The sequence below is a fragment of the Mus caroli genome, unplaced genomic scaffold, assembly GCF_978045245.1.
Source record: "Mus caroli unplaced genomic scaffold, Mus_caroli_1 scaffold_15, whole genome shotgun sequence".
Lineage (NCBI taxonomy): Eukaryota > Metazoa > Chordata > Mammalia > Rodentia > Muridae > Mus > Mus caroli.
This window is the reverse complement of record NW_028227270.1, coordinates 39,787,758-39,800,374: the sequence shown is the minus strand read 5'-3', so window position 1 is coordinate 39,800,374 and position 12,617 is coordinate 39,787,758. Positions and strand designations below refer to the sequence as shown.

The following is a 12,617-nucleotide window of genomic DNA, read 5'->3' as shown; positions in this document are numbered from 1 at the left end:
TCTCAGTCCTGAGTGGGTGGAGCTCTCAGTCCTGAGTGGGTGGACCTCTCAGTCCTGAGTGGGTGGAGCTCTCAGTCCTGAGTGGGTGGAGCTCTCAGTCCTGAGTGGGTGGACCTCTCAGTCCTGAGTGGGTGGAGCTCTCAGTCCTGAGTGGGTGGAGCTCTCAGTCCTGAGTGGGTGGAGCTCTCAGTTCTGAGTGGGTGGAGCTCTCAGTCCTGAGTGGGTGGAGCTCTCAGTTCTGAGTGGGTGGAGCTCTCAGTCCTGAGTGGGTGGAGCTCTCAGTTCTGAGTGGGTGGAGCTCTCAGTCCTGAGTGGGTGGAGCTCTCAGTCCTGAGTGGGATGACCTCTTCTGACTCCCCTCAAAGTTTGGAGGTGACTGATGACTCCATGCAATGTCTTCAGGCACAACAGGATCAATGTACATATGAATTCCAAGAGATGGTGGCAACATACATGGGGCCTACACAGGTTCAAGACAGAAGAGGTCCCAGCCATAACCGTTGGTACCCACTGGCAAAGGGAACAATCAGTTTTCTCCAGTGGAGTTTCACTAGATATATCTAGGCTCCATGCTCAGGGACAGTTGGCCAAAGCTTACTGTTTTTTGTGTGTTGTTTTAATATTTGATCTTTCTGTTACCCATTTGTTATGATTTTTCTTTTTGTATCTTTGTGAGAATTTGCTTCTTGTCTTTTTGTTTGGTTGGTTTTGTTTCTTGGTTTTTTTTTTAAAGAGAGAGATGGAGAGAAAGAGAACACAAAGTTAGGAAGGTTAGAGGTGGGAAGAATCTGGGAAGAGTTAAGGAAGAGGAAAAACAATCAAAATACTGCATGAAAAAAATTAATAACAAAAAAAATATTTTTAAGTGGCTTGGAGGTTTAGATGGAAGACGAGCGGGAAGACGAGCGGGAAGCAGGTGGAGGTGTGTGAGCTGCTGAGCAGCCTGGCCTAAAGAGTGAGAGCCTGTCTTAGAAAAGAGTATACAAAAAAAAAAAAAACTAACCAAAGATCCAGGATTGTCATAACAAATGCGTGCTTAGTGTGGCTGGGAATAGAAGGCAAAAATGCAAGCAGCAGAACAAAGAGAAGAAAAGCTCACACAGACGGTTCACTAAGAAGCTAAGAAAAGCAATCTGCCAGTACCTCTCATTGCTACTTGATTTGGAGATAAATTTAACCACAAGAGATAAGCCCGTCTGCATGGAGGTGACTGTGTAACAGCTGTCCCCACAAGCAGAGCACTGCGTGGCAGCTCATGACTTCAGCTTTCACATTCACATGGGAATGAGTTTTATCGCATTGCCTGTGACCTTCATTTGTGCTCCTGTCATCTAAATCTGTGGTTCTCAACTGTGGGTCGCTAGCCCTCTGGCAAACTTCTCTTTCTAAAAAATATTTACATTTTAATTCATAACAGTAGCAAAATCACAGACACAGAAATATTTTTATGGTTGGGGGTCACCACAGCATGGGGAACTGTCTTAAAGGTGGCTGAGTTAGGAAGGTTGAGGCCCTCGGAGGAGTCCAGATGGCTTTCTGATAGATTCTGTCCTAGCCTCACCTGTACTTCTAACTCTTGAACTTCCATAATTAAAAGTCAGAATTAAAAACAAAACCCAAAACTTTGGAGCGGCTGGGGACGCAGCTTGGGGTATGGCATTTGTCTAGCATATGTAAGACAGAGAGTTTGTTCTTTAGTCTGTAAAACCTGAAATAATCAAATAAATCAATTAAATTTAAAAACCTTTGATGACTTTCACTTTTCTTGAATAAGAGAAAGGATACTATTCTTTTTTTTTCTTTACTGAAAATGATAAACATGAGTGACCCAATAATTTTTCAAAATTTTATATAACCTTCTGTCTGATCAGTGTCTCTGGTTTTGGCTTTAGCATTTCTCTATTTACAAACCATAGATGATCAGTTTTGGTGAATAAATATCAAAATGAAAAGAAATATGGTCACCTGCATTTTAGCAAACAAGATGCCAAATGGTTATAAATTCTCTGATGATATCCTTCTCAAAGATTCCCAGCATAAGGACAGCACATTTCTTTTGAATTCCTGAAGGACTGAGTCTGGTATTCACTGATTCTCATATCCCTGACGATCTACCTTAGATTTTGTCATCTGGGGATTCGGTCTGTGATTTTGCTCAGGCGTTCGCCTACCATCCGCATGCAGGGAGCTTCTGCTTACTGGTGCCTTCATTTCCTGACTCGGCATTTTTCTATGGAACACTCTTCTCTTTGGCATTATTAATGCAGGAGGAGTGACTCAGCACTTTCTGGTTAGTGGCCCGCAATGGCCCACACATGTACGGCAGGCAGGCGCTGGCTTCGGCATTCACTAACCCTGGAGAGGTTACACCCGGAGGGAGCCACACAGAGAGGAACAGAGCCTGTGACTTGGGCAGCCAGTGCCAGCTGTGCAGGACAAGCAGTTAGGGACCAAGGGGACATGGACAGAGGGTATAAAGGCACTCTCTCCATTATAATAATAAACTAGTCTGCTCTGCTTCTGCTTCTGATCTGGCTCCTGGGATTTGTGCTGCTGATTCTATGCCTTCTTATCCCCTACTCCCACAGACTATCTCGGAGGGCTGGGGCTAGGGCAACATATTAGTATTGAATTTTCAGTTCAATGGAAGTTAAAAATAAGAAAATAACTATAAAGATGAAGGTTTCTGAAATCTTCTTTCATATTTTCTTAACAACTGATTTAAGTTGAGGATGCTGGTACACATTTTAATGCCAGCATTTGGAAGAAATAGGCGGCTGGACTCTGTGAGTTTGAGGGCACCTTGGTCAACACAGCAAGTTCTTGGCCAGTCAGAGACAGAAAGTGAGACCCTATTTCAAAAAGGATAAAAACAAAAAAAACAATAAAAAAACAACAAAACAGACAAAACTAATTCCTGACATAACACTTTGCCTCTGTCTAGCATCCCCATGTCACCCTCCCAGTCCTCAATGATGGCACCATAGTGCAGTACACAGTTGGGTACGATCTGTGGGTTCAGGCATCCTCTGGTGACGCCTTGGAACATCCTGACCGTGAACAGAAGGAGACTACTGGTTAGCGTGTGCTCCTATACACACATAAGAATGTACACATCTTATTTAAAGCTGTAATTTAAACCACAGAGCTTGAGCCGGGCGTGGTGGCACACGCCTTTAATCCCAGCACTCGGGAGGCAGAGGCAGGCGGATTTCTGAGTTCGAGGCCAGCCTGGTCTACAAAGTGAGTGCCAGGACAGCCAGGGCTACACAGAGAAACCCTGTCTCAAAAAACCAAAAAAAAAAAAAAAAAAAAAAAAACCACAGAGCTTTTTAAAACATACCTAGGAAAGAGGAGCAGAAAGGAAGATCTGAAGAGATTTTACTTCTATCAATTTGTAAAATCCCATAGAATTTTCTATGGGCTTAAACAAGTAAGTTGCGACGGTTTGTATATCCTTGGCCCAGGGAGTGGAATGTCATAGTTTGAATATGCTCTGCCTAGGAAGTGGCACTTTTAGAAGGTGTGGCCTGTTGGAATAGGTGTGCCACTGTGGGTGTGTGCTTTAAGACCCTCACCCTAGCTGCCTAGAAGTGAGTATTCTGCTAGCAGCCTTCAGATTAAGATGTAGAACTCTCAGCTCCTCCTGCACCATGCCTGCCTGGATGTTGCCACGTTCCCGTCTTGGTGATAATGGACTGAACCTCTGAACCTGTAAGCTGGCTCCAATTAAATGCTGTCACTTGCCTTGGTCATGGTGCCTGTTCACAGCAGTAAAACCCCAATTAAGACATAAGTATTATATTTTTTTATATTTTATATGGCCCCATGACTCCTATGTTTGAATGCCTGTCCCTCAGGGGAACACTTTGAAAAGGATTAGGGGTGTAGTCTTGTTGGAGGAGCTGCACCACTGGGACAGGCTTTGAGGCTTAAGAGCCCATGCCAGACCTGGCCTAGCTCTCTCTCTGCCTGTAACTTGTGGATCACATGTGAGCTCTCGGCTACCTTCCTGGTATCATGCCTGCAACCAGATTGATCATGACCTAACTCTCTGAAACTACAAGCACGCCCCAATTACATGCATCTCTGTACAAGCTGCCTTCATCCTGGTGTTTCCTCACAGCGACAGAACAGTAACTGAAACCATGAATACCTACAAGAATCATCTGACTGCTTGAATGATCTGATATACCTTTTGATTAGACCCGCACATGAATAAACACATCCTATCAGCTAAACATGTCTCGTATCTAAAGGAAAAGTCTAACTTTAATAGTATCAAAGTATACCATGCCTTGCTAATTTCTAAAATGAATATTTATTAGTTCATTTTAAAATATATAAAATTTATTTTAATTTTTAAGTCCCGACAAAGGCATGCATGCAACAAAATCGGAAAAGTAAAAATAAAAATAAAACCTCTCTATCGTTGAAGTAAAACATCAAACCATTATATAAACAAACTCAAGCAGATAAGTCACTGAAAACTAAGCTTGTGCAGTCTGCTTCTTAGGAAGACAGGTAACACCATACATGACTCAGCCTGACTGACTCAGTCTGACTCAGCCAATGTATCCTAGAGAGGAAATAAAAACACTTTTAACACTAATGGCCTGATTGGGTACTATATGAATTTCTCATGTTTTAATGATGTTGTTTTAAGAACTCAAAGATGATATTGATCTCTCTAATAATCAATACGGTTTTATTGTGCTAAAGATCTGCTCATCTGATAAGCAGGCTCCCTTCCTCTAACACCACTTGCCATTTCTAGCCTGAGATGGTTGAGCCTTGAAGCACAATTCCTCCTTTCTGCCTTTAGCGTCAAGAACTAACACACAGTTTATATCATCAGAACATAGACAATAAGACAAAAGTCAAGGTTTTAAATTTTTTCGTTAGCCTAAACTGTCAATAATCAGAGGCATCCATTAAAAACTTATGCACAATGGCATAATCACAGCATTGCATAGTTTAAAAAAAGAAGAACCACTTTATTCTAACAGGAGGACATCAGTGCTAATTAACATTTTAGCCACCTAATGGAGTAACATAATCATTAAATTATGTTTTTCTAAGAATACCAAGGAAATGTTAAAAGGCTAATACTGTATTACAAAAGGAAGACACAAAGTATTATGAGTAAGTTGCAAAAAAAAAAAAAAAAGAAGAAGAAAAACAATACAATAAAATATAAATGTTTTTCCTTTTTGACAATCCTGGTAAGTAATGTTTTTTCAAGTTGGGTGATTGGCTGACTGAGTCACATGATCACAGGTCCCTGCATCCACTGCTCCTTCTGTGAACACTGAACTGCCTGCCTCAAGAAGGGCCTGACACATGCGTACCTTGTTTTTCTTCAGGGGGTTCAATAAAGTACGGCAATCGTTTCACTGTTTCCCTCAACTCCTGCTTCAAGGCCAGCATGTAATCCTCATCTTCTCCTGTTTTCAGGGGCACCGGCTTGTAGTCTGTATCCTATTTAACATAAGAGACAAAGTCTATTTAAATACGTTAAGAATTTTACTATTTCTTTTATCCATGTTCTAGAAAATGTGGCTGTTATTTAAAGATTACGCTTCACGTGCAGTAAAGGCTATAACCAAATCCAAAGCTACTGAGCCTCTAGGCAGGGGAGGTGTTCGATCTTGTAATCCCAGCATTGGAGGGTATGACGAGAACACTGCTTCCAATTCAAGGCCTGCCTGGGCTACACAGTGAGTTCCAAGACAGCACAGGCTAACACATGAAACTGGTCTCAAAATTTTAAAGAAAATGAAATAATAAATATGTTGAACTAATATAACCTAACTTTTAAGCACATTTCCTTCTTTATTCTTACCTTATAGGTAAGAAGAAAATATTCCACAATACTCATATTTATATGAATGTTCAGGTATGACTATTTGACCATATGTATAAATTCATTAAAAAGTGGGTTCCCAGAATACAGATAAAGATACAACAGGGTAAAGATATAGTATCTTTCCACAGATGGATTCTCAATCTATTCAGGCATTCAAAACTACTTCCTTGGCGCTGGAGAGATGGCTCAGCGGTTAAGAGCACTGACTGCTTTTCCAAAGGTCCTGAGTTCAATTCCCAGCAACCACATGGTGGCTCACAACCACCTGTCATAGAATCTGAGGCTTTCTTCTGGTGTGTCCAAAAAACAACTACAGTGTACTCATATAAATATAATAAATAAATCTTAAAAAAAACAAAACAGAAACCAAAAAACCCTACTTCCTTGAGAAAGTATGGTATACTAAATAACAGAACCCACACCCCAAGAAAGAAACACACAATTAAATAAACAAGGGAGGTACAATAAATTTCAAATCATGAAGACAAATATAAAAGAACAGAAGATGTGACATGAGGGTCAGGTAGCAGCTAATCTACACAGAGTAAAAATTCACAGCCTCCTGCGTAAGTCATATTTGAACAGAGATATGGATTAAAAACCAATCAGCTATTCATGCAAAGAGAGCAGACTGTTAAAGATAAGAATCCAGCAGGAACAAAGACCTGAGAGGGCAAGAGGTCCAGCACAGCTGGGACCTGAGAACCCAGCAGTGAGAAAAGGCTGAGAAGATAGGGAAGGGCAGGGCAGGCACAGCCTTCTAACAATAACTTAGTACTATTCCCAAAAGAAAGTGGTGCTACGTGCTTCCTCTTCCAGCGTTTGGAGATAATGCCACATGTTGTGGCCTTATTTTGAGGGAAGCCACTATAAAGAGATATTATGCATATGGCTGAGATATTTGTCTCTGTTTTCAAGGTATATTGAGTATTAAAGGTAAAATATGAAGAGCAAAAATGATAATAGGATACAGGTCTCTGAAGGGGAAAGGGGGGACTTCAACTGGGGAGAAGAAGGGAGAGTGATACAGAGGGAGAGGGAGGAAGCAGAGAGAAATGACACTGAGGATGTTTGGGAAAACCACAGGGAAACATTATTTATAAGCATGCATGCATATCTAGTTTAAATACAGCTACAGTACACAGGATGATAATGCTCTCCCAAAAGCCATAGAGTGTCAGGCTTGGGAAAGCCCCGTTCAGTCTTTGGGTGAGGATATCCAAAACAGTTCTAAAACAATATAGGCTACTACCACTGTCCTTCATGGCCTCCCAGACCATTAAAGTGCTGGAAACAAGACCGGGAAGCCACTCCAAGAGGATTTCCTCTTGAGCTACTGGACAGAAGGTGCTATGTGAACTGCCAAAGAACCCAGTTGTAAAGCCTATGAACAACAATGACTGGGGCAGAGGCAAAATATCCCCAATGATGTAGTGATGGCATTTTTAACTTGGGGATAACCAACAGCTGTCTAGCTGAACTCAGGGCCCGTTCAATAGGAGGAAACTCATCCCTCATACTACAGAGCTAGCTACTACTAGCCAGCTACTCATGGTTGAAGAGGTTCTAGATCCTAGAGAAAACCTACTACTGCCATTTCTCTTGATCAATATAATTTCTAATCAGATTCTACATACAATTATCCTTATATCCGTGGGTAAATGTGGCTTTCACCCCTCACCAGAGAAGCTTCCTTCTGCAGCACTCAGAGGCACTTATAAAAATCCACAACTGGTCAAAATGCAACATAAGAGACCATGAATGTCCATTTGGCATATCTAAAACACAACCCCTACAACTGTCTGCCTTGGCCATGGCAGGAACAGTGTGACATGGTTCTCAGCCCTGGAAGAGAGCCAGCACGGTATGGGCCTCCATGAATGTCAATGGTCGCTGTGGGCATAAGGCTCACATGTATAACAGTATGTATGTATGTGTGTGTGTATATATGTGTGTGTGTTACTTCATGTTCCTCTTTTGGAGAATAGTCTCTCTGCCAAGGTTAATGACTCCATGATAGTTAGAAACAGCACAAGTCCATAAGTTGAGGGTATGCCTATGTCTCAGCAAAATGGTAAAATGGCTGTGGGAAAGAACTTGGAAAACATGAGTTCAAAAATATATAATTTCTCAACTATGCTAAACAATAAGGATGCAATATGAATTATATAAGGAGCATCACAGATCTAAACAAACAGAGGCAACAGTACTGTGAGCCAACTTGTCAGAAAGATACAAGGTAAGGAGATAAAGAGATTTAGGGAGTGGTGATCACAGGGCAAGATCCCACCCAAATAAGTTTTTGTGCTCACAACAGCAGGCAGATTTCTGAGTTTCAGGTCAGCCTGGGACAGAGGGTGTTTAGGTCCAGGGCCAGGTGAGGTAGGAATGGTAGAATTCCAGCTCTTAGAATGTTTTCTAGCAGCTATCCAGGGAGAACTGCTTGGAGAGCTAACATGGCTTTTAGAATTTTTTTCTGGCTTTTTGATTTTCACCAGAAAGCCCAATAATTACTTTTAGAACTTTTCTAACAGCATTTCTAACTTGGTCAGAAAACCCAATAATTTTTTTAGCAGCTTTTCTGACTTTGATTTGAAAACCTATGAGCTATCCAGAAAGCATTTAGTATGTTTTCTATTACAAGGGAGCTGTCTCAAGCAGGGAGCTGTTTCAAGCAGAAAGCTATCTCAAGCAGACTATACAGTGCTAAGAGCTATCTACAAAGAGCTACCTAGGGAGCCATCTCAAACAGAACACAGGCCATCAGTTTGTACCCCATGATTTGACTTCAACCCATTTGTTTCACTGTTCTCAAAGACCCCTTCTCTCAGAACTCCTCTCCAAGTTGAGGCTAGTCCTTGGCATTCACCTAAGCCTCAGGAGGCATCAGAGAAGAGTGAGTGAAATGAAAAGAACCCAGCGACTAGGAAGGACACATGATGTGAGACAGTGTTATCGAAAGATGACACAAGTCACATCCATGAAATCTCAACAGTGTTGTTGTCAAAACAGACCTGCATAAGGACAGCAGCAGCTGAAATGCCAACATGGATGAGGGAATTCAACCCCAAAAGAAATGGCCCCAGGAACTCCATAAAGAGCTATAGTCAACTAATCATTGCAGAGAGAGGGAAAAATCTGCTTTCTCCAAGAACAAGGCCCCTGATAGGTTATCCAGTTTCTAGTAGTCAGCCCTTCACACATACATGTGAGCACCATTAAACAGACCCAGGAGGCTGTGAATATATGTGTACATATGTGTACCTGTGTGTATAATGTTGTGCATATAAAGTACATACATACAACAACAATAATTATAGAAGAGGTCATGAATTTGAGAGGGAGTGAGGAGGATATGGGATGGGTAGGAGTGAAAACGATGGAATCATATATAAGATTCTGTAAATGATAAAATTCTCAAAAAAATCCAAACTATTTAAATTTTTAAAAATGCATAATCTCTTTATGTGTGTATCTAGTTCTATACTGCCACGAGTCCTTCAACATGGGCTTCTCCATCTGAAACATGACAGATTAATGCAGAGAAGAGGATCAGGTCACTCATGATTGTTGGTTTCCAGCAGGAGCACATACCCATCTGGAAATGGAAACTTCCGCTTTCAGCTGAATGTAGAGGAAACATCAGCTGTTCTATCATTCAGTTTAGAAGCAATCGCAAGAGCAGGAGAAACGTTTCTGGCCTGAGCAGTTAACAAACTCTGAAGTGACTCAGAACAGGGATGCAGCAAAGACAAACTTAGTGAGACAAACACGGCATCATAGTAAGGAGCAAAATCTTTTTTACAAATACAGAATATGAAGAAAACCACTAGCTACACCAGGGGCATCATGAAGCTAACTTGGCTACTTAAAATGTTATTCTGGTAATTAAAATATATTAATGACATCAGTAGAAGACACAGATTTCAAATAAATGTTCTTAGTATACACATAGTCATCATGTTTGTACAAAGTTATACATACATACATACATACATACATAGTTTTGTTCTCTGTTTTTTAAGAAAGCAGTCTTTGGCAGGATCCGAGAATAATCGGATGTTTGAGTGCCAAGTAAATGCCACATACTCCTTTACTCTTAGACATGAGGATATCATGACACTAGCATGTACTCAAGCCCTAAGCAGAATTGCACTTTCCATTGAAACACAAAAACACACTGTGAAAACTGAGCTGTCATCACACGTACAGGAAACAGGGGTGGAGGCTTCAACACAACATCAGGTAACTTCTCCCCTCTGCTGAATCCAACAGCTTCGATATTAAAGGTGTAGGCAGCACGCCCTCTTCCTTTATTGCCAGCCATTGGAAGCAGCTATAGCAGCCGTGTGGACCAATGCTGAAAGACACAATTAGTGGGTAAGATTCACTGGATCATACACAAAAGGAAACAAGCATTTTAAAACAAACTACAAGATTCTAGCCCTCACATAGCATGGTTGATTTAAAATAATTTTGAACAGGGTTCAAGGATCTAAGCAGAAGAGGATCTATGCAGGGATCTATGTATATTTTGGCAGAAAGATTTTAAGAGCCAGAGTGGATGGATTAACTGCAAAGAAAATGTGTCTTCAAGACAGAGCAGGTCTGGTGCACATGAACTCACAGAGACTGTGGCACCACACGCAGGGTCTGCACGGGTTCAAGTTAAACAGGGTACCAGGACCGAGAGAGTAAAGTAGACACAGACTGCATCCCCATCCCCATCCCCAACAAGGAAGGCAAGTAGATCCTGGCACTCACCCCTAACCAAGAAACCACTGGCACAATACAGCCTACACTTGCTTGCAAAGTAACAATTTGTTTTTAGTTTTCTCTAATGGAGTCTCTGGGGAGGCCTGAGGCCCAGTAGTCTGAACTTAATGGTCCTAATAGTAATTGTTTTAGAAAGAATTTTTGTTTTATATTGCTTTGTGGAGTTTTGTCTTACTGGTCTATTGCTTGTATATTTTAGTTTCTGTTTATGTGTGTGTTTCTTGTTTTTGCTTCTTAAAGAGAGAGAAAGAAAGGGTGTGGGGTTGGGTGGAGGAAAAGATCTGATAGGACCTGAAAGCAGGTTAAAGTGTCATTAGAATAGATTGAAACATTTTCTTATCAGTTAAAAAGAAATGTGCTTAGGAACAAGTGTCACTGAAGGCTAAAGTTTCACTGCCTCCACCAGTAGGGATGTAGCCTAAAAGCTACAGCCCCTTCACTTAGGTCCTCAGGAAAGGGCTGACCCTAGGTCTCCTTAGAGATCCAGCTGGAACTATACAGCCAACTGATACAGTTCCCTCCATCTCTGTGGGGTGATAACAAGATCTCAGATATACAGAAGAAAGAGGAGAAACGGGGAGAAGGAGGAAGAGGAAGACACGAGGGGGTGATAAATTCAGGCTGAGAAGAGGAAAACTTATGTCAATTTGAGCACTAGTAACCATACACTGTAACTCCACACAAGTTATTTATCCTAGAATCTGAGTGTTAAACAGGACTCTGGGCTGTAACATCCTTTTAGGAATATGAAAGGTATTCATAAGGCTCTGAAAAGGTCTAAGTAAAATAATAGTAACCATAGTAACTGCTGAGGAAGCCTCCAGACTACTCAAAGGAAAACAAACATGTTCTCTCAGCATTGAGAGGTATGACGCTATCACATGCTCAGGACTTGTGCTGAATATACAGACGAGCCTGGAAGACGACTCACACTCTAGAGTCCTGCTTGCTCACTTGCTTGCTTGCTTGCTTGCTTTTTTCCCTCCTTCCTACAAGAAGGGCATCACTGTGAAGCCATGACTAGCTCAGAACATCCTCTGTTGGTCTAAAATTGCAGTGATTCTCCTGCCTCTGCATCCTAATACTGGCATCATAGGGGTATACCATCACACCTGTCTTAGTTAGGGTTTCCATTGCTGTGAACAGACACCATGACCAAGGAACAAATTTAATTGGAGCTGGCTTAGTTTCAGAGGTTCAGTCCACTATCATCATGGCAGGACATGGGAGACAGGATCCTCTAGGAAAGGAGAGTTCTACATCTTGATTTGAAGGCAACCAGGAGAGACTGAATCTCTCTTCCACACTGAGTTTAGAAGCCCCAAAGACTACCCCCACTGTGATACACTTGCTTCCTCTAACAAGGCTATACCACCTCTAGGAAAGGAGAGTTAAGTAAGGCCATGATTCCTAAAAGTGACACTTCCCATGGGCAAGGCATAGTCAAACCACAACACCTAACAGAAGCCTTACATTTGTGTGGGAGGAGTGTGGGAGTATGTGCATGTGTGTGGGAGGAGTGTGGGAGTGTGTGCTTGTGTGGGGGAGGACTGTGGGAGTGTGTGCTTGTGTGTGGGAGGAGTGTGTGTGCTTGTGTGTGGTGTGTGTATGTGTATACATGTGTGTGAGAGGAGCATGTGTGTGAGTGTGTGTGTGTGTGTGCTTGTGTATGGGATGCATGGGTAGAGGCAGAGTCTATATTACCATGGACATCTTGCTTGATTGCTTCTCCACTATTTGAGACAAGGTCTCTCAAGGAACCTGGAGCTGGAGACCGGCTGGTCAGTATGCACCAGTGATCTGCTTCTCTCCATCCCCAACACTGAAGTACAGACTTGTATACCACCATGTAAACCCCTGCATCTTACACTGACCCTGTATAAGGTTGTAGAACTGTGTCTAAAAAAGACAAAAAAAAAAAAAAAAAAGACAAAAAAAAAAAAAAAACCCAACAAAAAAACCCCTAAAAACA

At 41.7% G+C, this 12,617-nt stretch overlaps 1 protein-coding gene across 1 annotated transcript in view; it reads right to left on the bottom strand.

Annotated features, from left to right (window-relative positions):
• Nucleotides 1-12,617, bottom strand: part of Polr3g (RNA polymerase III subunit G) — a 39,902-nt gene that overhangs the window by 18,635 nt on the left and 8,650 nt on the right. The window contains exons 2-3 of the mRNA XM_021180821.3: nt 10,080-10,229; nt 5,352-5,481 (exon numbers count right to left, since the gene is read on the bottom strand). Coding sequence (XP_021036480.1) covers nt 5,352-5,481; nt 10,080-10,196 — 247 coding nt within the window. The 5' untranslated portion in view covers nt 10,197-10,229. The remainder of the gene's footprint in view (nt 1-5,351; nt 5,482-10,079; nt 10,230-12,617) is intronic.